General features: G+C 41.9%; 3 protein-coding genes across 8 annotated transcripts in view; 2 read left to right on the top strand and 1 right to left on the bottom strand.

Annotated features, from left to right (window-relative positions):
- The window catches only part of fig4a (FIG4 phosphoinositide 5-phosphatase a), a 37,912-nt gene extending 36,715 nt beyond the window's left edge, over positions 1-1,197 (bottom strand). Inside the window, exons 1-2 of the mRNA XM_058057126.1 lie at positions 997-1,197; positions 792-894 (exon numbers count right to left, since the gene is read on the bottom strand). Of these exons, the coding sequence (XP_057913109.1) occupies positions 792-854 (63 nt within the window). The 5' untranslated portion in view covers positions 855-894; positions 997-1,197. The remainder of the gene's footprint in view (positions 1-791; positions 895-996) is intronic.
- Positions 1,198-1,265: 68 nt separating this feature from the next.
- ak9 (adenylate kinase 9) lies at positions 1,266-15,992 on the top strand. Of its 4 annotated transcripts, none has more exons than XM_058056190.1 (35): positions 1,266-1,458; positions 1,753-1,859; positions 1,972-2,035; positions 2,100-2,152; positions 2,210-2,306; positions 2,392-2,504; positions 2,578-2,736; positions 3,659-3,802; positions 3,904-3,978; positions 4,053-4,148; positions 4,215-4,354; positions 4,976-5,292; positions 5,429-5,449; positions 5,541-5,659; positions 6,062-6,203; positions 6,325-6,363; positions 6,454-6,612; positions 7,223-7,365; positions 7,968-8,183; positions 8,260-8,508; positions 8,583-8,704; positions 8,789-9,008; positions 10,008-10,079; positions 10,165-10,368; positions 10,498-10,716; positions 10,789-11,005; positions 11,091-11,292; positions 11,780-11,926; positions 12,209-12,426; positions 12,515-12,711; positions 12,782-12,951; positions 13,462-13,560; positions 13,682-13,784; positions 13,855-13,969; positions 14,898-15,992. In XM_058056190.1, exons 2-35 carry the CDS (start codon positions 1,770-1,772, stop codon positions 15,104-15,106), a joined length of 4,950 nt encoding a protein of 1,649 aa, XP_057912173.1. In that variant the 5' UTR covers positions 1,266-1,458; positions 1,753-1,769; the 3' UTR covers positions 15,107-15,992. The 4 variants fall into 4 exon arrangements, with proteins under 4 accessions (XP_057912173.1, XP_057912172.1, XP_057912171.1 ...); XM_058056189.1 differs by having other exon boundaries at positions 1,266-1,534; XM_058056188.1 differs by having other exon boundaries at positions 1,266-1,634; positions 8,586-8,704.
- Positions 15,993-16,734: 742 nt separating this feature from the next.
- On the top strand, positions 16,735-25,159 carry si:dkey-119f1.1 (Structural maintenance of chromosomes protein 6-like). Of its 3 annotated transcripts, none has more exons than XM_058056193.1 (27): positions 16,735-17,182; positions 17,326-17,487; positions 17,572-17,707; positions 17,976-18,081; positions 18,903-19,039; positions 19,151-19,212; positions 19,296-19,376; positions 19,550-19,651; positions 19,719-19,838; positions 19,909-20,007; positions 20,081-20,227; positions 20,781-20,869; positions 20,950-21,114; positions 21,182-21,360; positions 21,425-21,626; positions 21,702-21,816; positions 22,685-22,845; positions 22,923-23,058; positions 23,130-23,210; positions 23,273-23,443; positions 23,517-23,654; positions 23,734-23,879; positions 24,020-24,145; positions 24,229-24,334; positions 24,405-24,557; positions 24,840-24,937; positions 25,012-25,159. In XM_058056193.1, the coding sequence occupies exons 2-27, from the start codon at positions 17,344-17,346 to the stop codon at positions 25,100-25,102; spliced, it is 3,291 nt and encodes a 1,096-aa protein (XP_057912176.1). In that variant the 5' UTR covers positions 16,735-17,182; positions 17,326-17,343; the 3' UTR covers positions 25,103-25,159. The 3 variants fall into 3 exon arrangements, with proteins under 3 accessions (XP_057912176.1, XP_057912175.1, XP_057912174.1); XM_058056192.1 differs by having other exon boundaries at positions 17,260-17,487; XM_058056191.1 differs by having other exon boundaries at positions 16,736-17,182; positions 17,288-17,487.
- Positions 25,160-25,600: the final 441 nt, after the last annotated feature.

Raw genomic sequence — 25,600 nt, 5'->3', positions numbered from 1 at the left:
TTGTATGGCATTTACAGACCACTGTCTCGAATTACTGCAACATTGTTGGGCAATACACCTGTGGCTGTAGGTAACCTCTTGATGAACTTTTGATTAACTCCACAAAATTGCGACAGTACCTGCGTTCAAAGGACCACAAGTCGTCAGCATCCAGCAGCTCTACCTGCCTCTCTGTGTACTTTAAAATGTTAGTACAAAACTCATATGTGTTACACTTGGCATACTTGTTTACATTGAACTCAGCAGCGGAATTCATGAATTTGTTCATAAATGACCACCTATGGTTCCCTTTCCATCATGCACTCCATATCATTATTAGTACTGTACCATATGCAGCAACAGTTGCAGTAAAACTAATTTTAACTGTGATAAATCTAGGTTAGTTTTGATATTAACAACACAATAGCCATTGTTGACCATTTAGAGAGACCGCAAATAGTAATAGTTAATACCAGTAGAAATAAAAAAAATATAAAAAATATATATATAAAATATATATACTGTATGTAGGAAGCTGGAGCAAACCACCACACTGACCTTTGCTGCCATCTAGTGTCTACCAACAAGATCAAAGTCAACACAGTTTAGTATTATTCTTAATTGTCATTTTTTGGTCTTTTCAAAACTGACTAACCTTATCTACACGATGTCCCACAGGTACCAGCCCCGCCTAGCATCGGTGTTTACCCAAATATTTCCACACATTAAGTAATTCCTTATATAAGATTGTCGTTCAAGCATATTCAGGCTAATGATAATGGCACTGTAAGAATCATGTGATATAAACATACAGCTCTTGTCTCGTAGAGGACCATCCTCTGGATCCCACTGATGAGAGCTGCAGATTGAGGCATATTTGCTCTTGTATGATCCGCAAACCAGACGACAAAGTACCTGAAAAGGTGCACAGTTAATACAGAATGATCCAATGATATCATCCGTACCAATGTCGCAAACACAAGGTGGAGTGCATCATTTATTCGGCTAACTACTCACCGTTGAGCGAGCCGCCAGCAAACTGCAACATCAACGTATCTTAGCAAAAGATGACAGCATGCGTTTTCTTGTGCATCATGAGCTAAAGTTTCTCTGATATATGTGAATAATATGTAAAAGCACCATGCCGGCGTTTCGTTTGCTAGCAAAAGAACATCACGCCACAGAAATTAGTTTTAGTCAGGTGACTGTCATGAACCCGGAAACCGGTCACGTGTTAGTTGCTACGGTGGCTCACCAAGCCCAAAAATAGCATTTCGCTTTTTTTCAACCTGCGCATTCATTTATACTTGAAGTTTATTCACTCTTTTAACAATCTCCTGTTTTGTCCCGTTAAGTTGTAGCATTATCATTTTTTAATTAATCACACACTAATACAAGCTCATTATCAAACACAGCTTCAAACGTCCGCAAAATGAGCGTGTTGATAGTTGCCATGGTAACTAACGTCACTGCCTTCAGGTTAGCGTCTGAGCGCTAATATAAAGTTATGCTATGCTGTAAACAAGTCACCATATTCGGTTGAAATAAAGTAACGGTAAGTCATTTTATGGATTATTAGAAAATAAAACAGATGACAGAATCAGTGGCCGGTAATAAATAAATGGCAACAAGCAGGAACTCGACTATGAAATCATGTAAGAAACACACGTCTACGTTATTAATGTTGACATATGTGAAGTCAAGGTTACTTTGACCACATGAATATTGCTCCTTATTTAGTGTTTGATTCTGCATTGTTGTTCTCTATGCTAGACTCTAATAATCCAAACATGGATCTAGTGGACAACCTTATAGAAGATGAAGCTGAGAGACAACGTCTACTTTCTAAACCAACCTGCTTCCTTGTGGTTGGAAGACCGGTAATGTATAATAAATAAATCCAATAAATCCAATAATACAGCCACCACACAAGTGAATCATATTCTGCTATAATGCCTCATTAATCTCACAAAAGCAAATCATTTGTTTCAGGGTGTTGGGAAATCCACCTTGGCCAAAGACATTGCAGATACCTGGGGTTGCATATTAATTGATGGTACGAACCATGTTAAATAGTATTTTTTTCAAATTGTCATGTCATTTCAACCACTTGCTTCCAGACACGAATCTGATTAACTTCCACATCAGAACTCGAACAGAGGACGGCATTAAGGTATGGAAGTAAACGTACGTACAGTATGCTATATCTGACTAACGCATCATTTGACAGCTTCTGAATATCTTAAACGCGGGGGAAAGTGTACCAGAAGAGATGATTCTGCAGCTCATCCTTGACATGCTAAACTCAGAAAGAGTCAAACACTATGGTAGGCTTCAATGACACCCGTCAATCACAACATACCTGACAAAATACCTGACAAAAATGCAGTACCTCAATGTGTTGTGCTGCAGGCTACGTGTTGAGCTGCCTCCCCTTCATCTCGGAAGAGAACGTGGCAGTCGACCAGCAAATTGAGATCATCAGAAACCTCAAGCTCAAACCTGACTTCATCATCAATATCAAGGTGGAACCATGCCACTGAATTACTGTATTTGTATATTAAGTTAAAATGCACTCATGGAATATGCTCTTATCAGTGTGCAGACAAGGATCTGGTCCAGAGACTGTCGAGTCAAAAGCAGCACCCGGAGACCGGCGTTATGTACGGCCAAGACAAGTGGAAGCATGACGGTGACTTTCATGTCATGGGATTTATAGATAAGACGGATGAGGACCTAGAAGACTCGGGGTCAGAGGTATGACACAATGCTAGCTTGCGTTAGTGGGCAGAGACCCACTCCTTCAGTTTAGATGGAGCTGCTGTGAAAAAAAGCTCATTGTGTGTGGCAGTTGTTGTTCATTTTTAACACACATTTATATTTGTATTAGTAATATTAATTGTACTGAGAATTACTTTACATAATATAGTTACAGACCAGTCTGCACGGTGGAGAGTGGTTAACACGCAGGCCTCACAGCTTGGAGACCGGAGTTCAATTCCACCCTCGGCCATCACTGTGTGGAGGGTGCATGTCCTCCCCGTGCATGCGTGCATCCTGAATTAATTATTATTATCGTTATTTGTGCATACACTTCAGACCACCATTTTCACACTCACATTCATACCTATGGACAATTTGTAGTTGCCAATTAACCTAGCATGTTTTTGGAATGTGGGAGGAAGCCGGAGTACCCGGAGAAAACCCAGAACATGCAAACTCCACACAGAAATGGCAGAGGGTGGAATTGAACCCGGGTCTCCTAGCTGTGAGGCCTGCGTGCTAACCACTCAACCACCGTGCAGCCTGGTCTGTAACTATATTATGTAAAATAATTATCAGTACAATTAATATTGTTAAATGTGTGTTAAAACTTAACAACAACTGCCACACACAATGAGCTTTTTTTCCTGTGAGGCCTGTATGCTAACCACTCGACCACAGTGCAGCTTTTTTTCCCAATCATGAATACCGATGTTTAAAAAAATTCTGTATACAACACATATCGATATCGGCTGGTATTGGTATCGGAAATTGAGAGTTGGACAATATCATTTATCAGCAATAAAGCCAATATCGGACATCCCTATAATCAGCTATAATAATCAATAGTTCATAATATTGTAAAGTGCATCCTAGAAGTGTCCCTTAACTCTAACAGAGGCTGCTGTGGTTGCAGGATGAAGAGGAAGATGAAGATAGTGAAGAGGACCAAACCTCAAAGATCACAGTTGACCAGCTGGTGTGGGTCCCGGAATGTAATTCCAAAAATACGTCTCTTAGAATCAACACGTACAAGGACACCATCCTCAAGCCACTGGAGGTAGGACGTGGGCCATTACAAATTCTCAGCGTGCATCCAAATTCAAGTGTGTACGCCATGAGGTTTAGATCGGAACACATACTGTAAGTGGTTTCTTTCAGGACTACATGATGGACCATAACCCTATATACCTGTTTGAATTGGATGGAAGCAACAAACCTCGAGAGTTGCTCTTGGTGAGTAACTGCAGTGTTGAGTGGAATTGGGATGCTTCTTATTGACATCTATCTCCGTAATGAATTGCTTCTAGTTTGTGTTGTCCCGTTTGGGATCGATGGCAATTCAGCGTGTCCCCATTCCAGTTGTCCTCCATGAAAACAGAGAACTGCCTGAAGATATCGAAACGGTCAGTTTGTGATAATTCTTCCTCCACAAAACTGACTTTTCACGCAGCGTCCCGTCTCCTTTCTAGGAAGACCTGCTGAGGTTCATGTCCTCCTCCAAAATGATGGTGCCAGGCTGCAGGTGGAGGAGGAGCCGCTGGGGTCGAAGTTGTCCCGTTGCTCTGAAGGAAGGAAGGTTCATCCCGGGAAAACCAGAATACTCTGTAGCGTAAGGCTGCTTGTTTTGGTTTGGAGTTTTAATACACTCTAAAAAGTAATTCAGAGTATCTGTTGACACCACTTGATTTAATACATAAATGCTATGTAAAAAATGTAATTAATTGATTCAGATAAACTTTCTAAGTTGCTAACTTTATTTTTTATGTTCAAATAATAATGTTGGCTATTACATGAACTTAATTTAGCATGTCATATACACTCAAATTTTATTTATTTATTTTATTTAGCAAATTTTATATATATATATATTAAGTTACTGCTAGATAAAAAGCTGTGTGCATTGTTATGATTAAGGAGACAACAAATTACTTGGAATAAAATGATTAATTCAGTTGACTTAACATATTTTTTTGAGTTACGAACTTAAAAACTTTATTATTCTTATTATTCTTTTTTATTTAAAAACAATTATTCAGTAAGCATTACTTAAAATAAGCTTAGAGTGAAGAGGAAAAGCAAATTTGTGCAATGCAATATTGTTTTTTGGTTCAAAGCAATTTCAAATTAAGTTGTCATAACTAAGAAAGACTAATGGAAATTGTTGCATTGATTTTTTAAACATTTATTTTTTGAGTGTACGTTTACATCTTCTCAACAAAATATTCTCCAGCTTCCAGGACAAACTGTACATCATTTCCTCCCAAGAGGCCTTCGATAAGTTTATGACCAACCCCAGACGCTACCTGCTCCCTCCAATGCCCAGCCCACCTTGTAGGGTTTGTATCATTGGAGTCCCGCAAACAGGGAGGAGCGCTCTGGCAAAACTTATGGCTGAGCGGCACAAAGTTTCCATGCTGGAATTGGAGAAATTGGCGGAGCCTCTGCTGGATCAGCTGGAGCAGGAGAGGCTTGAAAAACTGAAAGTGGCGTGCATGGAGGCGGCCATTGAGAAAATTAAGTTGAAGCAACAAAGCGAGGAGATTTCTCGTAAGTTTCTATCCATTTTTGACAATGTTTTTTTACAAACTGAACTGAACAAAACCTTTTTATAGATCGCATATGTGTCATACAAAAACCTTGAGTGTATTATTTCAATGACTTTTCTCATATTTTGCCTCCCCAGCTGACATTCCTGTTATGGAGGGTAAGCCCAAATCCAGACACAGAATTTAATTCCCATGCAATATCAATCAAAGTAATACATTCAACATGGTTTTTCTTATGGTCGTCCCCAGTGACAGAGGATCACCCCGAAGTGCAAGCCCTGATGCAGAGTACCTTCGATCAGGGCAAAAATTCGAGCGACGCAAACAAGGAAGTCTTTTCTCTCGCTGTGAAGAAGATTATAACCGAAGTAAGTCTTGAAGAAAAAATACATACATATATCACAAAGTGCAGTAATGTCAACTGCTACTTCACATTACTTCACTTTCGGTGTCCAAAGTGCGGCCCTGGGGGCCATTTGCGGCCCATGACTAATTTTTTAGGAGCCCGCGACACATTTCATGAATAAAGTGGAACAAAAAAAGCTGTAATGTTGGTACATAACTCAAAATAACATTCACCATTTTACAAAATAAGAGAAAAAAATATGTATATAAAATATAGATAAATAAGTTTAGATACCCCCTGGCTTATTTCATTCATAAAGCAATATTAATGATCCCTCTCTTATATTGGAGCTGTACTTCCATGTAGTGTCCAGTGAATGGGTGGCATAAAAGTGCTGCAAATGTTGTTGTTTTTTTTGTCACAGAATGAAAAAGCGAACGCGGAAGCCAAGCTCGGCTGTGGATGGGTGCTTGATAACTTTCCCAGGAATGTCTCCCAATTGGAATCATTAGAACGAGCCGGAATCTATCCAGATTTCCTTTTCTGTCTCAAGTGCAGTGATGAGAGTAAGTATCATCAAGTTGAGAAAAAAAAAAGACCAGCCTGCTCGAGTGTTCGAGGTATTAATTACCTTGAACTGTGTACTGTTGTGTACTGTCCAACCGTGTTTTTATTCTTCTCCTAAAGACAAAACTGACAGTGCTGAACAACCAGAAAAAAAGGAAGGTAATATGACGCACTATAAATGTATAGCATGCTTGAGCTAAACCGAACGACAGGCTTGACTCACCTTGTTCTCCGTTTACATCAACACAGAAAAGACTCCAGATACAGAAGCGCAGAAAGCTGAAAAGGTCCAGTTTAGTAGAGAATGGGAGGGGATGCAGTTATCTCTAAGTATTAGCCACTCAGTACTGGAGACCGGCAACCGTGGCCCTGAGGAACTTCTCAAAGAGATTGTCCAGCTCATGGAAAGTGAGTGAAACCCTTTCCATCAAGGCTGTTCTGGAGGCCATGTTTTAGAAAACTCCCTTTCATTTAAGAATGATTAAACAGTGAAAGGGGGCGGCACGGCGGTTGAGTGGTTAGCGCGCAGACCTCACAGCTAGGAGACCAGGGTTCAATTCCACCCTCAGCCATCTCTGTGTGGAGTTTGCATGTTCTCTCCGTGCATGCGTGGGTTTTCTCCGGGTACTCCGGTTTCCTCCCACATTCCAAAAACATGCTAGGTTAATTTGCGACTCCAAATTGTCCATAGGTATGAATGTGAGTGTAAATGGTTGTTTGTCTATATGTGCCCTGTGATTGGCTGGTGACCAGTCCAGGGTGTACCCCGCCTCTCGCCCAAAGACAGCTGGGATAGGCTCCAGCACCCCCGCGACCCTCGTGAGGAAAAAGCGGTAGAAAATGAATGAATGAATGAATAAACAGTGAAAGATGTTATATACTGAATGTCAGTAGTGCTCCGTTCTTCTTAGTTCTTCTGAACTGATGATATTCTCGGGCCAGATATGCAATACTGTAATAGTTTTTGAAGTATTTGTGTGTGCCGAAATGTAAAACCACTGTTTTTTTTGTTCTGCAGAACCTTTCAAGTATGTGCCCAGAGAGTTTTCAGCAGTGGACCTAGATGAGGAAACGGAAGACATCGAAGCCATGGCAGAACTGGACGATGACGATGACGACAGCCTTTCCAAGGACACAGAAGACGAGGAGGAGGATGAAGGAGTTAGTACACCAGTGTGGTTTCATTATAAAGGCCCAATTAAAGGGGACCTATTATGCTAATTTTTCGACCCTTTGTATTGAGTTGTGGTTTTCTATAGAGCAGCTACACACAATAACCCGCACAGAAAACTTTAGATTTTGTATAATCTGCACCTATTCCAGCTGTATTTCCTTTGATTTGTGCTTTCTGCCAAAACGGCTTACTTTGCTGTGATTGGTCACACGGCAAGTTCTTCCTAACTATGAACCATATAAGGATAAGGAAGTCCGCTCCTCTGTGACATCACAAAGGAACGGTTTTACCATGCTTTTTCAAACCGAGCGTTTTGAGCTGTCCCAAACTTCTTTTAGGGTTCACTTCCAAATGCGTAAACCTCATTATCTGAAACTCTGGCATTGTTTAACACGACAATACAACATTGTAAATACTTTCATGGGTCAGAAAAGTGGAAAAAGCACAATCAATCCCCTTTGAAAGCTTATATCTTTACTGCTGGCACAAGCGTGGCCATGAGAGTATTATATTTGTTAGCAGGATTACAAACTCCAAAAATAGAGTTGCAAGTCTAATGGTGTCCTTTGCTTCCTGCTTCCTCTAAAAGTCGGAGTCCTCAGGGGACGCAACATCCAAGAGGTCCTTTGGTGAAACCTTTAATTTCTGCCCGGTGGTGCTCCAAAAGCAAAATACTCTAATACCCTGTACGGATGAGATAGCCGGCAAGTATCGAGAAAAGGTGTACTATTTCTCCAGCCCGGAGGCCAGGGAGGACTTCCTTCAGGATCCTGAACAGTATATTGCAAGTAGTGAGATTCTTAAGGTACATTCCAGTAAATGAGGAAAGGTATGCTATTTAAACATGTGATTACCAATTTAAAAACTTTTTTTTTTGGTAGCCTCCTGCCTTGCGGATCTTTTTACTCGGTTGCAGAGGCTCGGGCAAGACCACTCAAGGTGAGTGGCTTGCCAAAAAACTCGGCCTCTTCCACATTCAATTCAGGGAGCAGCTTCAAATGCTCCTCATGGCAAAGACCAAGCAGCGGGTTGTTAGTGCCGACGAGTCTATGGAGGAGCACCTCCAGGCCGCTAAGGATGCTGTCAAAGAAGCCCTCGGGGAGGAGGATGGAGGCGGAGAAACCACTGAGGTTAGTTTTTTATCATCTTAATCATTTAAACTGATTGTCGCATCGTTTTAATGTTTTTTTTAATTGTCCTACAGCAGGAAGTGGAATTAACTGAGGAGGAAATTAGTATTAAAGCCTACTTGGTTGATGATGTTCCACTGAGTCAACATATTCTGGAAAAAGTCATAACTCCATACTGGAAAGAGGAGCCATATATGTAACTTGACAGCAAACATACATGTAACATTCTCTACTTATAGTGTGGCGTGTTTATCCATAACCACATTGTGTCCCCTTACAGGTCTACCGGTTTTATCCTGGAGGGTTTCCCTCACAACACTGATGAAGTACAGCACGTGTTGCAGCATCAGCTTTTCCCCGACGTCGTGGTCACCCTGATGGTGGAGGTAACAGACATTCAGGCGCGTCTGCTGCCAGAATTTTGGAGGAGGTGGCGAGAACACTGTGACCAACGCGATGCCTTGTTTAACATTGTACGAGAACTAAACCGCAAGATTCGGGTAAGTCACCAACAAAATGTTTTTTTAAAAATACTGTTTGTCGGAACAACTTAGACATACAGCTGGTGTTTTGATGACAAGTTATCTGTTTTATGATTACTAGAGTAAAGAGTAAAGTGACACTTGTGACAAAAAGTAGGTTAGCATGAATGTGATAGCCACTTCTATCTCGCCTGTGATCAAGCTAGCTACCGCCAGTTAGGCATTGCAAATGGGTAGAAAGTCAGGTGAGATTGACATGTAAGTGATCACAAACACTGGTATACATAGGTTTCGCGTGACTACACAATTTACAGACATTTTTTTTTGCACGATAATTATGAACAAATTGGACATCAACACAAGACGCTAGTTACACAATCCGCTTACATGTACAGCAACATGAGCACGTGCAGACATGGCAGAGGCCATTCCGGTGCACAATTTTCAAAATAAAGCGCAATGAAAAATGTTTGATATTTTTAATTGTTTTCAAACCAATTGTGGTCAACATGCGCATAAATAATAAGATATATATGTATATATATAACAAGGGCAGTACATACCGGCATACAATATAGTACACAACATTTTCCAGGTTCATTTTAAGGTGTGGTGGCTTTTATTTTGTCGTGGCAGAAAACCATGCTGTATGCATTATGTATTGTGGTATCGTATAGCTTGATTTATATTGTAAATTCCTTTGCAGCTGTTAATACATACAAATATAATATATATAATCCTGTTCTATCATATCTTTCTGGTAATGAAATACATTAAAAATAGCCATATTTCAAACCTAATTGCATATGGTGATTCATCGTGATTAATTTATTTGAAAACTGTGATTAATCTGACCAAAAATGTTCACAATTTGACTGCTTTAGCTTGACCGTCTTATGATGTGTTAATGCTGGACTCTGCTGATCCAATAGATTACAATATTAGTATTTGTATACTACAATACTACTACTTTTTTATACTGTAATACAAAGCGCTATCTGGCTCTTTTTGTTGCAGGAGGAGAACATAGTGAAGAGGAGGGCAGAACTCATGGAGGAGAAATTAGCAACTGCGGGGGAGACAGCAAAAGTAATGTAGCCATAGTCACGCAAATGTCCCCACTTTTCATTTCTTCTTATTTGTTTTTTTTTATTCCAACCCCTAAACAAACAAGTTTACGTGTCGAGATGAAGACGAGGAGGACGAAGACTCAAACATCGAGGATGAGATAGAGGCTATCCTGGAGGAGGAGTTTCCCTTGGAAAGGGATGATGAATTCATGGATGATGAGGAGACGAGGGAAGCAACTGACGACAGGCTGAGCCTGGAGATCGAAGAACGCTACGTATCTGATACAAACAACATCGCTTCCGTGTTGGTAAAAAAAAGACATACACCCGTGCATTTGGTTTGTTATATGACTGGAAGAAGATAGATACTATAAGAAGGTCATACAGCAGAAAGGGTCAAACTGTTGCCATTATTAACTCTGTTTTTCTACACCTAGGAACTTCTGGCTGAGCTAAACATTCCCAGAATATCCATAAATGCGGGGCGTAAGAAGCCCCTCATTCGGCGTCAGCTCCTCTTGAAAGTGGAGCCTCTGCACACCAACAGGGAATCGCTCTTCCAGAAATGCCAAGCCATCTCATACATGTTGTCACAGAAGCTCCTCCTCTACTCTTATAAGTATCACAGTGCCTTCGGCTGCCTGGACCCCGTCAAGGTACAAAAAGGCTTGATTCTGTTGAATGAGACATTTTCTTAAATCGTAACTCATGTTATCTGTTCCAAACAGCGGTACAATGAGGGAGATATCATCCAGCCTGTGCAGTGGCCTCTTGATAGAGCTTATCCTGTGCTCTTCAATCAGTATATCTACTTTCTGGAGTCTAAGAAGAACCAACAAACATTCATGCTCAACCCTTTAAAGTACCTCAGACAGTCAAAGCCCTCCCCTACTCTTCCTGTTAAAATGGCCATAATTGGACCCCCAAAATCAGGGAAAAGCGGCGGTGAGTCCCTAACCCTGAACTGAAGTTTTTCACACGCCTCCTTCTCCGGTCTTCTTGTTAAGTTCTACTCTTTATGCCCGTGAAGTCGCACAGATGTTTGCCCAGAAGTACGGCATGGACCTGCTGTCCATCGGTGGCGTCATGCGTCGGGTTCTGGACACCCAGGAGCACAGCGATTTGGCCATGCAGATGAAAGAGCACCTCCACCAGGGCCATGCTGTGCCTGATGAACTGGCCATCCAGTGCCTGGAGATGGTGCTCATGAGCTTGGTCTGCTGCACGCAAGGGTTTGACAATATCTAACTTCTTACTCTGTGCGCTCAAATTGTTTACTGATTTTAGGTACACATGCACAATCAATGGAGATCCAATAGTAGTAGTAACAAAAAATCCACTCCCATCCAGTGTGGAAGTGGTACATTTTTGGCTTCTTAAGTTTAGAAGAAATACATTTGAAGTTAACTGTTTAGCTCGCTGGCTTGCTAGAGGTCGTCTCAAGTCCCTGAAGCATAAGTACACACAATGTAAACAATGACTAATAGGCGTGCAAAGGTGACTATAGGGATGTTATTTCAGGTTTAGAGGGCTCTAATAAATGAAAAACCACATTTAGAAAGTCATAAAAAGTCTATGCTCCAATATGAAAATATTCAGTTTATTACCACTGAATCCATTTTATGCGGTCAGGTCTGGAACCAATTGAAAAGTATACATAAATACCCAGTGAGTGTTCGATATGTCTTGGTGATTCTGTGTGTACATTTGGCATTTCAGGTATGTGCTGGATGGCTTTCCAATGACAATGAAGCAAGCTGAGCTAATGCAGTCTCACAGTATCGTCCCCATGATCATAGTCGAGATGGGCTTGGACACAGTGGATGTCCTCAAGAGAGGCCTTGCTGACAAGCTGGAGGAGAACAAGTGAGATCCTAACCACAGCTCAGGGCATTCAATCGATTGCAACTGGACTGGGTTGTTTTGGAAGATGTTTTGCCTCTCATCCGAGCAGGCTTCATCAGTTCAGTCCCTAGAGCTGTCCTATCTAGTCTGACTGGTATGTAGCCCACCTCGCCTTTGAGCATGAGTGAGAGGTGAGAGGCGAAACGACAACCCGAACAGCCCAGTTGCAGTGACCTGGATGAATAAGAATATTCACGGCATCCTAACCATGACATTACAACTTCTCCTGTCTTTTCACTGCAGACCCTACTTAATGCACGACAGCGCAGAGATCATCCACATTCGCAACACCTGTTACAGTGAGGAGGTGGAGAAGATGAGACAACACTTCCAACAACAATATGATAACTGGATCCTGCTCGATGGCCTCAAGAGCAAGTGGTACATCTGGGAGATCCTTATGAAAAAGATCAGCACCAGTATGAACTACATCCACACCTACCTGCAGAGGACCCGGAGCGGTAAGTTCTCCGTCAGCAAAGCAGATTAATTATGCATTGAAATAATCTCTCCTTATGTGTTATTATTATTATTATTATTATTATACAGGTCGAGCAGGCTGCATCAACAAGCTTTGCGTGACGCCCAAGGAGTTCCTGCAACAGCTTGGCGAGTTTGGCCAGTACTGCCCTGTCTGCTTGGCTCTAAATAACCACCTAGTGGACTGCTCAGAAACTGCGTCCCTTATGCACGCAGCTGAATACAAGAGACACTACTACAAGATGTGTGACACAAACCACTTGGAGGTCTGCATATGCAGCATTCACATGTAAGAGAGCAAAAATGTCATACTTCTTTCTTTATTTTGCCCGGCAGATATTCCTCGCGACTGCGGATCAATTTGTCAGCCCTGGCTGCCCACGCCCCCTCCCAGAACCACAACTGTTGCCAAAAAAGTTGTCTGACAGCGATGTGAAGGACAGATTCCCACAGCAGTTTGAGATGAAGGGCTTCTGCCCCGTCACTTATTTGGATGGGAAGCTGAGGTACATGCCGTGAGCACAATTCAAACATGAGAAAAAGATATAAGTTATTTCAGAGGAACACCACTACCAGCTGAATTCATCAATAGAAATAATATATAATGTATATGAATCAATTGTGTTAGGACAATAAATGGTAGCATCAAAATTACAGTAAAGACAGCCCTCACCACTTTGCACTATTTTTTGGCTTCAAAAATATATTAATTAATTAGGGACTCTGAACGCCCGACGTCGCTTCCCGTCCTGTAGCATCAGAACATATTTACAGCAACATACACAATTATAAGTCTAATTTACATTTTAATTTTCCTGTTGTTATGTCTACTATATTGGCTAATACGAGTGTAAAGGTGATTGTAGGGCTCTAATATTGTTTAAAAAAAAACATATTTTGAAGCATAAACGGAGACACACTCCAAAAGGAGCACTTTAATAATGTTTGTGTATATTCATTATTTCTCTCAAAGTGTTGTGTGATTATTGTTCATATTTACGTCCGTGTGTACTCAGATATGAAGCTTTGGTGCGTGGAAGTGTTGACTATGCAGTGGAATTCCGAGAATGCATCTACGCTTGCGAGACAAAGGAAAAACAGTACAAGTTTTTGAGGTGAGATTCCCAGTTTCTTCTCAAGGATTCTGTTCAGTGCACATTTTGTTACTTTTGATTGTAGCAACAGTCAGTTAAATTAAATGGAATTTGGCCTTGATACGTTATATTACTGTTGAAGCGCTCCGGAACTCTACTGGAACTTGCAATTGCCCTCCAAGGTTCCCCCTCTGTGTGAGCCTATTCCCCTCACTTTACTTCCCACATTGGGCTACCTGGAACAGGTCAGAAACAATCAAATGTCAGGGTTTGATGCATAATTGCGTGACTTAAGACATTTGGTCTGCTTTGAAGGGTGTGGCAGTGGCGGTCATCAAGGCCATGACAGCTGTTGGATGCTTGAAGCCAAAGTTTCCCTTCTACAGTATGGAAAAATCAGCTCTCCACTATGTGGCGTTCTATATGAAAGGTAACGAAACCCTCGCCTTCTCTCTCCAGTTGTCATTGTTGCACTTTTTTTTATGAAGCTGTCTGAGAAGGCTATATAGAGAAGTTCCATTGTTACTTAACAGCACACAACTATGGTGCGTTCAAGGGCCACCGAAGAACATTTGAAATCTCAACGCTTGCAGAAAAACATCAATAAAGCAAATATTGGGCATCCTAAGACTAATACATGTGTGCTGTACATTTATAGTACATGCACGGTCCATGCAAGTACAGTAATCCCTCATTTATCACTGCTAATCAATTCCAGACCTGACAGTGATAAGTGAATTTCCGGGAAGAAGAATTCCTTATTATCAGTGGAATATTTTTGTAGTTACAGCGTAGAAAACCTGTTTACAACCATCAAATTATGTTTTTTTTAAACATTATTAGAGCCCTCTAGACACGAAATAGCACCCCTATAGTCACATTTACACGCATATTACCCAATATAGTAGACATGGTAACATAAAATCTGAACATTACAGTAACATTAGTTACACTTTATGGCTAGTGTAGAATATCATCACTTCTTTGAATGAGTCTTCTGAATGCCTTGTATTTGTATTTTACTTCATTTAGACATTTTTATGCTGGAAAATGCTTAATTTAGGCAAAGAATATGTCAAATTTGCATTAATATGTATTGAAGAGGGACTATATTTATAAATTATTACCAAATTGTAGTGAATGAGATGTTTTCTAAAGAAAAAAACTAGAAACAGTAGTGTTCAGAGAGAAAGAGCTGCTGCTTAACACTCAGCATTTACCTGAAAAGAAGTAAGGATCAAAGATCAAATCAATCCGAGCGGTTGTCTTATGATATTGATTACATTTACATATATCACGATTTATTACACAGTATATACTGTACAAATAATTGATTTCTATGCATTTAATTTCCACAGCATTCAACCATTGCAGCACCGAGCACATTCGCCAGCTGTTCAAAAAGAAGTTGGCCTCATTTGAGGAGAATTGCGCACTCATCCCCTACCTGAGCGGAACGATGAAAGCGCCGTACAAGTTACCCAGTGAACACCCCATTGATTTTGAGTTCAAACTGAACAAGTTCCTCACCTTACGTGACTCACCCGAAGACGAAACCAACTTCTAGCCGACTGCCTGTAAAGGGGTGGTGTGTCGTTTTTTTCAACTTGATTCGAATGTACTTTTTTGGTCAAAAACACAGTGGAAACCTCACACACACACACTCAACAGGGGCCCCAGAAGCACCCAAAAATGGCATAAAATGCCAGAGTTTGAATTTTGCGATTTTTGACAAAAAACGTATATCGTTTATCGTATATTGCAACGGCAGATTCCAAAGCTCAAAGTTTGGCGGCATGCCACGCCCACATCGTATGGAACATCCCAAAATCCTTAGCAATTTAACATCGGCCATCCGTCTAGTGTCCGTTGATGCTACAACGGACTCATTTGGTCAAACCCCCTAGGAGGAGTTCGTCGAGATACGACCCCTACTTCTGGCCATCAAAAATGGCCGACTTCCTGTTCGTTTTGCAATATGGGTTCTTGAGACTTTTTGGTGCGTCCTGTCATGATAGATGTCTCCACCAAGTTTGGTGACGATCGGTGAAACTGGTGGCGGGGGGTAATTTAAAAAAAAAAATCAAAGTGGCGCTAGTGAGTCAATTTTGGAACATTATTTATGAAACCCATAAAATATCAAATTTTTCACCAGGCCTGATGTGCTTGCCAAATTTGGTGAGTTTTCGGGCATGTTAAGGCCCTCAAAATCGCGATCATTTTGGGATCATTGGGATCATTGCGATTACAATAGGGCTTTCACACTGTCAGTGCTCGAGCCCTAAATATTGTAACACTCTATATTTACAAAAAAATAAAGATTTCTCCAACACCTCTACTGGACACATTCTATGCCTTGGTAACAACGCTTTGCAGGGGTGTTGATTGTAAAAATTCTGTCACACTTTTCGAGCTGATATATTTTGGAATATTTAGCTCACTTTTCTGTGTGTGTGTGGGGGGGGGGGGGGGGGTTATTGTCGATGTCATGCTGTATCAAATCTTTGTGATTTGTGTCTTTAATATCGTTGGAGTTGACATGATGTCATCTTCAGTATTAGTCAAGTTCATTGATGTCTTTGACTACAAGTATTTGGGTTTCCTCTGGCCCTCTCGATCTAGACATTGAAATGCATATATCAATGTTGTTGACATCTACATCCACCCCTTTTGAATGTATGTTATGTACTGTATGTATTATAGGCCACCTGTTGGTGAAGCAACATTAATTTGTTGTCCACTTTGCCATCAACTGCCCTGGAATCCAGTCACAATGAGTGTGCAGGTTTTCATTTGATATGCTGACTATACACGTATATACACTATAATATGTGTGTGTGTGTGTGTGTGTGTGTGTGTGTGTGTGTGTGTGTGTGTGTGTGTGTATATATATATATATATATATATATATATATATATATATATATATATATATATATATATATATATATATATATATATATATATATATATATATATATATATATATATATATATATATATATATATATATATATATATATATATATAGCAGGGGGGACTTTGACATCTCTATTTAGAGTACGGTGATGCTACTGTGATTGAACTTCCAGCCAATCACCGCTAGGGGTCGCCCTCTAAAGAGGGTCATTTTTTTTCCTTTTTTGCTTGTTGGTGCTGAGTTAACCCCTCTTTCTGGTCACCTCATGCAGTCCCGCTAACCAGGATTTAAATTAGTATCCTGGTTGCACCATTTTGCAGTTTCGCCACTGGTTCACGGTGACTGATCTCCCCCTTTTGCTACACGGAAACGTCACAGACGCGTAGTTGTGGCGGCGTGCCGTTGTAGCGAGATCCAACTCCCTTAAAAGAGCCGAGTTTCCCATCAATCCAATGAAGCTCGCGGGCTGAGTGAGTGAATTGTTCGTTGTCGTCGCGAACCTTTGAACGACTTGTTCATGACTCGCACATCTGTGGTGTCACATCCGCCCCGCTGACAAAGAGGCGGCAAATAGTTGTGATAGGTACGCTGCTTTTATACGCTTTAAAACCCTAAAAAACTTTATTTTATACATAATCCCAGGGAGAAACAAAGCAACCGCTAGCCTTTTGCTCCGTCATCACGAGCCGTTTGTAGGCTAAGCTAATGCTACGTCGCTAGCAGGTGAGTATGGCTGCTTGTGTTTTTTGGGGATTATTATCATGGTGTTGAACAGTTTGTGGTACTAACGTCTACTCAAGGCGACACAATTCTGTTGTCTACTCATAGCCTGACAGTGAACGAGCAGCTGTCCCTTGTAACTTCAGCTAGAATTGGAGCGCGACATGTCAAAGAGGAAAAGTAGTCCTGTTAGTGTCAATCCCCACAAACGGGCCAAACCAGTGGAACATGACGAAGAGGAGGAGGAAGCAGTGGGAAAGAAAGGTGATCACGGCACTCATAAAGGAGGGTCTCGATTTAGTAAACAGGTACTAAAGTCTCTGTCCTAGTCTTTCTCGCCAAAGTCAGTGATGATGATGGTGGTGGTGTGCTCAAACCGGATGTGTTTTTAGGTGGCAAGTGGCGGACAGATGGTTAGTGATGCAGGGATCGTGGAAAGCATCACACTGAAGAACTTCATGTGCCACGCCCTCTTAGGACCTTTTACTTTTGGACCCAATGTCAACTTTGTTGTCGGCAGCAATGGAAGTGAGTTGAAACGATAACTCTTCACACCAACATTTTCAGGAAATGTGTTCAGATTCAATTTTCTCCATTTTCTATACAGCTCGGCCTCATTAGGGTCGTAGGTGAGCTGGTACTGGTCGTCAGTCAATCACAGGACACACATAGACTCACATTTGGAGCTAAGGACAATTTATAGTCTCCATGTTAAGCCGTAGAGCTCGAACCAGGAGGCTTATTATCAAGTCTGTTACTGTGGTGTACAATGTGTGTGATGTTCATGTTTGTGCAGGTGGAAAGAGCGCCGTCCTGACTGCCCTCATAGTCTCATTAGGTGGGAACGCACAGGCCACAAACAGGGGAGCATCTCTCAAGGGTTTTGTGAAGGAAGGTGAAAGGTAAAGATGAGACATGGGTCAGTGTGAGATTGTGATGGTACGATAACCTTGGGCAAAAAATATCACGGTTTGACGGTTTCACAGTATTATAATTACAGCTCTATAATTTCCATCCATCCATTTTTCTTCGCTTATGGGTCACAGAGGCAGCGGTCTCAGTAGGGAAGCTCAGACTTCCTGGTCCCAAGCCACCTCGACTGGCTCCTCTCTATGTGAAGGAGCAGTGGCTCTACTCTGAGCCCCTCCCACATGCCTGAGCTTCTCACCCTAACTGGATGGATGGATGGAACACGATGAAAGTGTACTCAGTCATTTTCTACCGGGGGGGCACTGGAGTCATCCCAGCTGTCTTCGGGCGAGTGGCGGGGTGCACCATGGACTGGTCGCCAGCCAATCACAGGGCACATATAGGAAAGTGTAACATATGTGTATTTAAAATAAATTTAAAAAATAACAGAATCCCCCCTACTCCCATAATGGCAGCTCGCACCACACATTTCCATTTTTGGCAACACATTGAAGCCCAGTTCCAACTGCGAGGAATAACACAGGATGTGACAGAGTCACGTAGTAGCCACACTGGACTCCTACTTGTCCACTGGACATCTACTTTCTCTCATATTGTAGAAATGGTATCGCGAACAATTGCAGTGGTTTTCAAACCGTCACGTTGTCATACCGTGATACACCTTGTACAGACAACATTTTGCTATAGCATTGCATCACATTGGCTACCTAATGAAATGTCTGGCATATGTATTAATGGAGAAATGCTGCCCTAATACATGAAGATGCTAACCTCAGTTCCTCTGGTTTCACAGCACGGCTGATGTATCCATCACACTGCGCAACAAAGGAAGGGACGCCTTCAAACCCGAGGTGTATGGTCCAGCCATCATTATAGATGTGAAGCTAACCCGTGATGGAGTGAGAACGTATAAAATAAAGAGCAAAACCGGTAAGGTTGACCAAAATGCTGTTAAAGTATCACCTGTTGCTTTGTAAAAAAATGATGTGGCCATAATATTAAGCATTATTAGAAATGCAACATGGTTCATCTTTCTTGTAGGCCATATTATCTCCAGCAAAAAGGAAGAGCTTGAGTCTATTCTGGACAATTTTAATATTCAGGTATGCGATGTGGTGACTTGTTCATAAAGGTTCATTGTGTTGTTCAACAAAGGGACAAACTATCCTGTCTTTCTTCCCTAAAGGTCAACAATCCTGTGTCAGTTCTCACCCAAGAGATGAGCAAATACTTCCTACACTCCAAAGGGGAAGGGGACAAATACAGGGTTTGTTTAGCTAACTTTGTTTGTATATTTAAAAATAATAATTCAGTATCTCACATTTCAGGCCCAATGTTTGTCTTCTCAAATAGTGATGGTAGCATCGGGGTGTGGGGCTGCACGAGTGCTGCCAGCACATTCACGGTGATACTGTAATATTTTTCCTTTTTCCACTTCAGTTTTTCATGAAAGCCACACAACTGGAGCAGATGAAAGATGACTTTGTGCACATTAAAACTACCAAACGTCTCACTGAAGATAAAGTGGAGCAACACGGTGAGGTAAGTGTAAGCTGAATACTGTCATTAAAATATTAGGGATGCACTCACACTTGGCCGTTTCTGACAGTGCTTGAAAGAGCTCAAGAGAAAGTCCCAGGAGAAAGAGGACAGATACAAGAACCTGGCATCGCTTGACGAGATGCAAACCAAGCTGGAGGAATTACAGAAGCAGATGGCCTGGGCGATGGTCAGATCCTTTTACCCCACATTAAAGTGCAGTAGGTAGAGAGACTTTGTCTGAATGTTGTGACTTGCAGGTGTCTGAGACGGAGAAAGACTTGGAACCAGTAAGAGAGAAGCTGCAGGCGGACAAATGTTCCACTGAAAAATATGATGAAAAAGTGAAAGAATGCAAGGTAACGATAGACTTGCAGTGTTCTAAACCCTCGTCTTTCCGATTCCAATAACCCACCTCTGCTGTGACTGTAGAACAAGGTCAAGGAGTCTGAGAAGATATACAAACACATCCAGGAACAGTTGGAAGGGATCACACAACAGGTCCAGGAGCTCCAACCCAAATGTGCTGAGTTGAAGGCCGAAGCACAGAAACGGAATGCCCTACTCAAGTCCAGTGAGGTCAGGGTTTACTACCTTACTAAGTATCGTAATTCCTCCTTTATCGGTGATAGTGAATTTCCATGAAGTAGCATTACTTCTTTATGAATGGAGTATTTTCACAATTATGGATTTTCTAAATACATATTTTAACATTATTAGAGCAATCTAGACATAAAATAGCACCCCTATAGTCACCATTACATTCGTATTACCCAGTATAGTAGATATAATAAGCCATTTTAGACAGTTTACCTTGTTCAGGAGCACAGTTGATGGACAGAAAGTGATGTCGGGGTTCAGAGTTGAGTTTTAGTTTGTTGTGGGGGTTATTGACCAACATAGAATACTGCATTCACAAGTTTGGATTATACTGTATTTGTATTTTAGTGCATTTAGCTATTTTTTTTCCTTGAAAATGCTTAATTTGGGCGAAAAAATGTACAATTTGCTTAAACGTGCATATTTTTGACTAACACTATGTGGTAGCAAGCGATGTAGTGAAGGACATTGTACTATGAATATATGAGACTTTGTGGTTCCACGTTTTATGTGGGGTTTTTTTGTGTTCCAGGTCACAGTCCACAGATGCAACACTAACGTGAGGGTCCTAGAAAAGGACAAGGCCCAGCTGTCCTCCAGGATAAATGATCTGAAGCTGAGGTGTGGCCCCTGGGAACATGTTCTGTTATGTTGAAAATGTAACATGAATAATGCATCGTTTTTTGTATTGATCCATTCAGCATCACTCAGATAAGTGGGTCAGAAAGCAAGGCCAAGGCGGAGCGTATGCAACAAATAGAGACCGAACTGGAAGATCTGACTCACCAGATCACAACACTGGATCAGCAGATCGATCAGTATCAACACGCCTCCCATCGTGCAAAGGAGGAGCATGGAAAATTAAAGTGAGATCTTATAAATGAAGCATTATTTTGGAATAGTTCAAAGCCTCAAACACTGATGTGACTTCAGGAAAGAGCACAACCTACTCAGTCATTCCATAGAAGCCAAAACTAAGAATTTGCGCACCATGGAAGACAGTCGATCCAATCGGCTGCGGCGCTTTGGGGAGCACATGCCCGCGCTGCTCAATGCCATCCAGGAGGCTCACAAAAGAGGCCTCTTCAAGCACAGACCCCGAGGACCTCTAGGTAGGATTTTGAGCCCAATTGGAAACAATTGCATCTCTGCTATGTCTGTGCCTTCCTGCTCCAGGTCACCTTATCACTCTGAAGGACCCAGAGCTGGCTCTCGCCATAGAAGTGTGTCTGAAAAGTCTTCTGCAGGCCTTCACTTGTGACAATTACGATGATGAGAAAGTGCTGAAGGGGCTCATGGACAAAGTGTTTCCGGGGGGCCGTCGGCCTCCCATTATCACCGGTCAATTTATCACACATGTCTATGATACAAGAAAGAGGTAGAGGCTTCCGTCCTCCCAAGAAGACTGTAAAACTCAACAATCAAGAGTTATTGTTTGGTTTGTCACTTCCAGGGCGGTGAATCACCCGGACTATCCCTCTGTGCTTCAAGCTCTAGAAATCGAGGACCCAATTGTGACCAACTGCCTGATCGATCAGAAAAGTATCGAGAGCATTTTGCTTATTAAGGTAATACAATATGGAAAGGAAATGGTAGGTCTGTTTGAAGACGTGGGTATTTATTAAGTAGAATGCACACCACAGCAGCTATAGCACCCATGTTGTAATGGCGATGGTGAGTTCATTGTAAACAACAGTGCGGGAAAAGCGTAATGCACAGGAATTCCCCACCAGCAAATGAGGAGCAAAAGCTGCTGGATGGTGACCACTCAGGATACTTCCACTACATCTACTAACTCCCGCCAATTATAGGCCAACTATAGGAGACTCGGTGGTTGATTGAATAGAGGTGCATTGACTGTAAAAAATAAAACATGTATTTAAAAGTGAGAATGACAACTGCACATTACTCACTGGGATCACTCCATTCATGCTATTGTTCTACATAATGCTGGGCAATATGGACCAAAACTGAAGGGGTTGGTTTGGCACCATAATAAGACAGTCATAAATAAAGCAGTATTAAACACTAAAAACGCTGCAAAAGATACTGAGCTACCGTAATTAGCGTGCACTCTGGCGGCACCATCTTGAAACATGAGACCTCCACATCAAATGCAGTGGATATCAATATGCTTGTTTTGGATATGGTGCCTAAAAGAAATATGGATATATGGGCCAGCCCTAGTTCTATGGGACAAAGGCTCCAAGGTGCTGAAACCAATGCAGATTGAGCTCTTCCTCTCTGATTGAGGAGAGCCAAGAAAGATAGACATGCATGCATATGGTGATAGATTAAGGCCAGCAAAGTTAGCAAGCTAATATTAATTTGTTAATTAATCATTATATTATTATTAATTAAATTAAAAACTTGTCACGTGTAATCTTTCGACACCCCTAGTTTTAGCCATTTGCGCTGACGATTTTGTGTTTGTAGAATCGCACCGAGGCTCGACAAGTGATGCAGTCCAGACACCCTCCTCCCAACTGCCACCAGGCTTTCTCCAAGGACGGCGATCAGATCTTCACCGACCGCAGTTACACAGCCGAGCAGACTCGAGCCAACTACCTCTCTGGAGATGTCGAGGAAGAGATACGGTGATGCTCTACTTCATCTACATCTGCTGGCTAGGTTGTGGTGTTGTGAATGTGAACCAGTGATTTGCTATTTCCAGACACCTGCAGAGAGAGCTGGAGAACCAAAAAGCTCAGGCGTCGACTTTGCAGCACGAAATCAAGAAGTTAGATGACGACATCAGGCAGAACGAGAGGCTGGAGAAGAGAGCCCATTCAGAGCAGAAGAATGCCAATGTATTGCTTCTCCTTATTTGGTGACTGATGCTGAGTTTGCTCAGAGGTTGATGATCTTCAATTTGTTGCAGGATAAATCCACAAAGTTAAAACTGGAGCTCTCTGACCTAGAGAATATGGAAGAGCCTCAGATGGAGGACCTCAAGCCACTGGTTGGTACCGAGCAGCAGATTCCATCTTACCAAGAGACAATGTTAACAAAACTCTATCACAGGAGGAGGATCTTCAGGAGATCGTCGCTAAGATCTCATCAAAAAGGACAGAGTACGAGGAGATGCTAGCTCAGATGAGCGAGCTCAAAGTGTCCTACGAGAAGGCGGAGCAAGAGTACAGGCAGCACAAGGAACGCATCAGTACCATCACTGAGGACGCCGACTCAATCAAGGTGAGACGAGGCCCTTGTTTTGTTTCCTAAACATCCATCATGCCATCTGATTGATGGCCATGTCCTCCAAAAGGAGGAGCTGATCAAAGCGGACCAGGACGTGGTGAGATGCAAGCATCACAAGAAGCACTATGACGAGAAACGCAGCGCCCATCTGCAAAGCATCCAGGAGTTGGAAGCCACGCTGAAGAGCAAGGAGCAGGACCTTCAGGTTCAGTGTTAACCAAGTTATGGAGGCTCCCTCCCAAGTTTCAGGAAGGACTCATGATTTTGCTCTTTTGGTCATTCAGGATGACATTTCCAAAGCCAAACAGATTTGTCCGGAGCGCCTGGATGTGTGTCGGACCGCCAGGAGTTTAGACACAGAGATCAGCCGCCTCAGGAAGAAGATCGACGACCAGGAGAAGCAGGAGGGGGACCGCTTGGAGATTATCAGGTGCCTTTTATTTTCTGCAAAATGCATTTCTAAACCTACTGAAGCATTTTTCATGCATGCATTATTCCACACTGCTAATGGCTTCATCTCCTCTCTTGGTTATTTCATTTTACCATGAACACATCTCCACATCTGCACAGGCAGTACCAGGAGGCGCTGGTGGAGTACAAGAACATGGCTCAGCAAATGAAGAACCTCAAGATGTTCATCAATAGCCTGGATACTGTTATGAAAAAAAGACTTCAGGCTTACACTGAACTCAGAAGGTAAATGTGGCGTGGTTTCACCTTTTGATCACTGGGACAGCTTTTAAAAGCCTATACTCTGCATCCCCCCCCATGTGCTTCAGGTCCCTGACTGCAAGGTGTAAATGTTACTTTGACAGCATGCTGGCCCAGAGGGGCTACATGGGAAGCATGACCTTTGACCACAAGAACGAAACCCTCTCCATCTCTGTAAGAACATTCCAGAGCGGCATTTTGGCGGCCTTAATCATTCCAATAACCCCCCTTCTTTTCTTTGCAGGTGCAACCGGGTAAAGGAAACACGGCCGACATGAGCAACATGCGCTCTCTGTCGGGGGGCGAGCGCTCCTTCTCCACAGTCTGCTTTGTGCTCTCTCTCTGGGCCATCACTGAGGCGCCTTTCCGCTGCCTGGATGAATTTGATGTTTACATGGTAATAATAACCCTTATTATTTATGAGGCCCTAATGTGTTTTTGTATGCAAAAATAGATAACAAAAACCATTGATGAAATACAGGAATCAGCAATCAGGAATGCTCCGAGGCCTATTCTTTCTACGAGTGTGCTCCGCCCATACCCATCACATGGATTAATTATAGATTTGTCAGTTTATTTATGATGACATATCGTGACAGTTAATTTCAGTTGTCTTATTGTCTTGTCAACGCAGTATGTTTGTAACGCAACTCCGAATGCTTTGTGTGCTTTGAATTAGGACATGGTGAACAGAAGGATCTCAATGGACATGATGCTGAAAGTGGCTGACGGCCAACGTTACAGACAATTCATTTTCCTGACGCCACAGAGCATGAGGTAATGACACCTCTAGGGACAAATGGACTTTAATATTTTTTGCTTTTCAAAGCATTTTCCTTTCTTTGTTGCAGTTCTCTTCCAGAGAGTACACTAATCAGAATCCTCCGTCTCAAGGATCCTGATAGGGACCAAAACTCAGAACGCAAGGAAAATAAGGTGTGAACCTGATAAGACATGAGTTACGACATGCTGAATAACTGCAATATATTTAAAAAAAAAACATTAACAGATTAATCATGATTAATCCCCATTAGCAACTTCATTCATTCATAACTACATTGTGCCTATTGTCAGAAACTAGCCATCACATTTGTTGCTAAGCAGATTTAATTAGTCATATTCCAATTATGCCCACTTGTTGCTAGGCGGAATTCACTCAGCTGAATCATAACTGCCCTACTGGCCAATAAAAATGGTCATGAGCGAACCTCACCCCACACATTTGTCCTATACCAACCATTGCACACTTTCCAGAATTTCCAGAATAGAATCACCACTCTGTATTAAATATAAAATATGAAAGTTAGCCTATGGAAGAGGAGGAGGATTTGAACCTTTTAAGAGATTTTATGCCAGCTCTTTTGCACACAGCAGTGCACAATCTGGAATGTACTTGCACTCATGCACATAATATCTGTTGACAAAATCCATGACCCCCTT

The sequence above is a fragment of the Doryrhamphus excisus genome, chromosome 19 (genome assembly GCF_030265055.1).
Source record: "Doryrhamphus excisus isolate RoL2022-K1 chromosome 19, RoL_Dexc_1.0, whole genome shotgun sequence".
Lineage (NCBI taxonomy): Eukaryota > Metazoa > Chordata > Actinopteri > Syngnathiformes > Syngnathidae > Doryrhamphus > Doryrhamphus excisus.
Note: the sequence above shows the minus strand (reverse complement) of the source record. Positions and strands in the feature narration are given on the sequence as shown.

What these genes read in the sequence shown, in the direction of transcription:
- ak9 (XM_058056187.1), top strand. Translation starts at nt 1,601, where the DNA reads ATGGCAACAAGCAGGAACTCGACTATGAAATCAT. An exon ending in AAACCAGAATACTCTGTAGC is followed by an intron (nt 4,355 to 4,975) that starts GTAAGGCTGCTT and finishes AATATTCTCCAG; the next exon opens with CTTCCAGGACAAACTGTACA. An exon ending in GCTGCCTGGACCCCGTCAAG is followed by an intron (nt 10,717 to 10,788) that starts GTACAAAAAGGC and finishes TGTTCCAAACAG; the next exon opens with CGGTACAATGAGGGAGATAT.
- si:dkey-119f1.1 (XM_058056193.1), top strand. Translation starts at nt 17,344, where the DNA reads ATGTCAAAGAGGAAAAGTAGTCCTGTTAGTGTCAATCCCCACAAACGG. An exon ending in GATGTCGAGGAAGAGATACG is followed by an intron (nt 22,846 to 22,922) that starts GTGATGCTCTAC and finishes TGCTATTTCCAG; the next exon opens with ACACCTGCAGAGAGAGCTGG. An exon ending in AGGACGCCGACTCAATCAAG is followed by an intron (nt 23,444 to 23,516) that starts GTGAGACGAGGC and finishes GTCCTCCAAAAG; the next exon opens with GAGGAGCTGATCAAAGCGGA.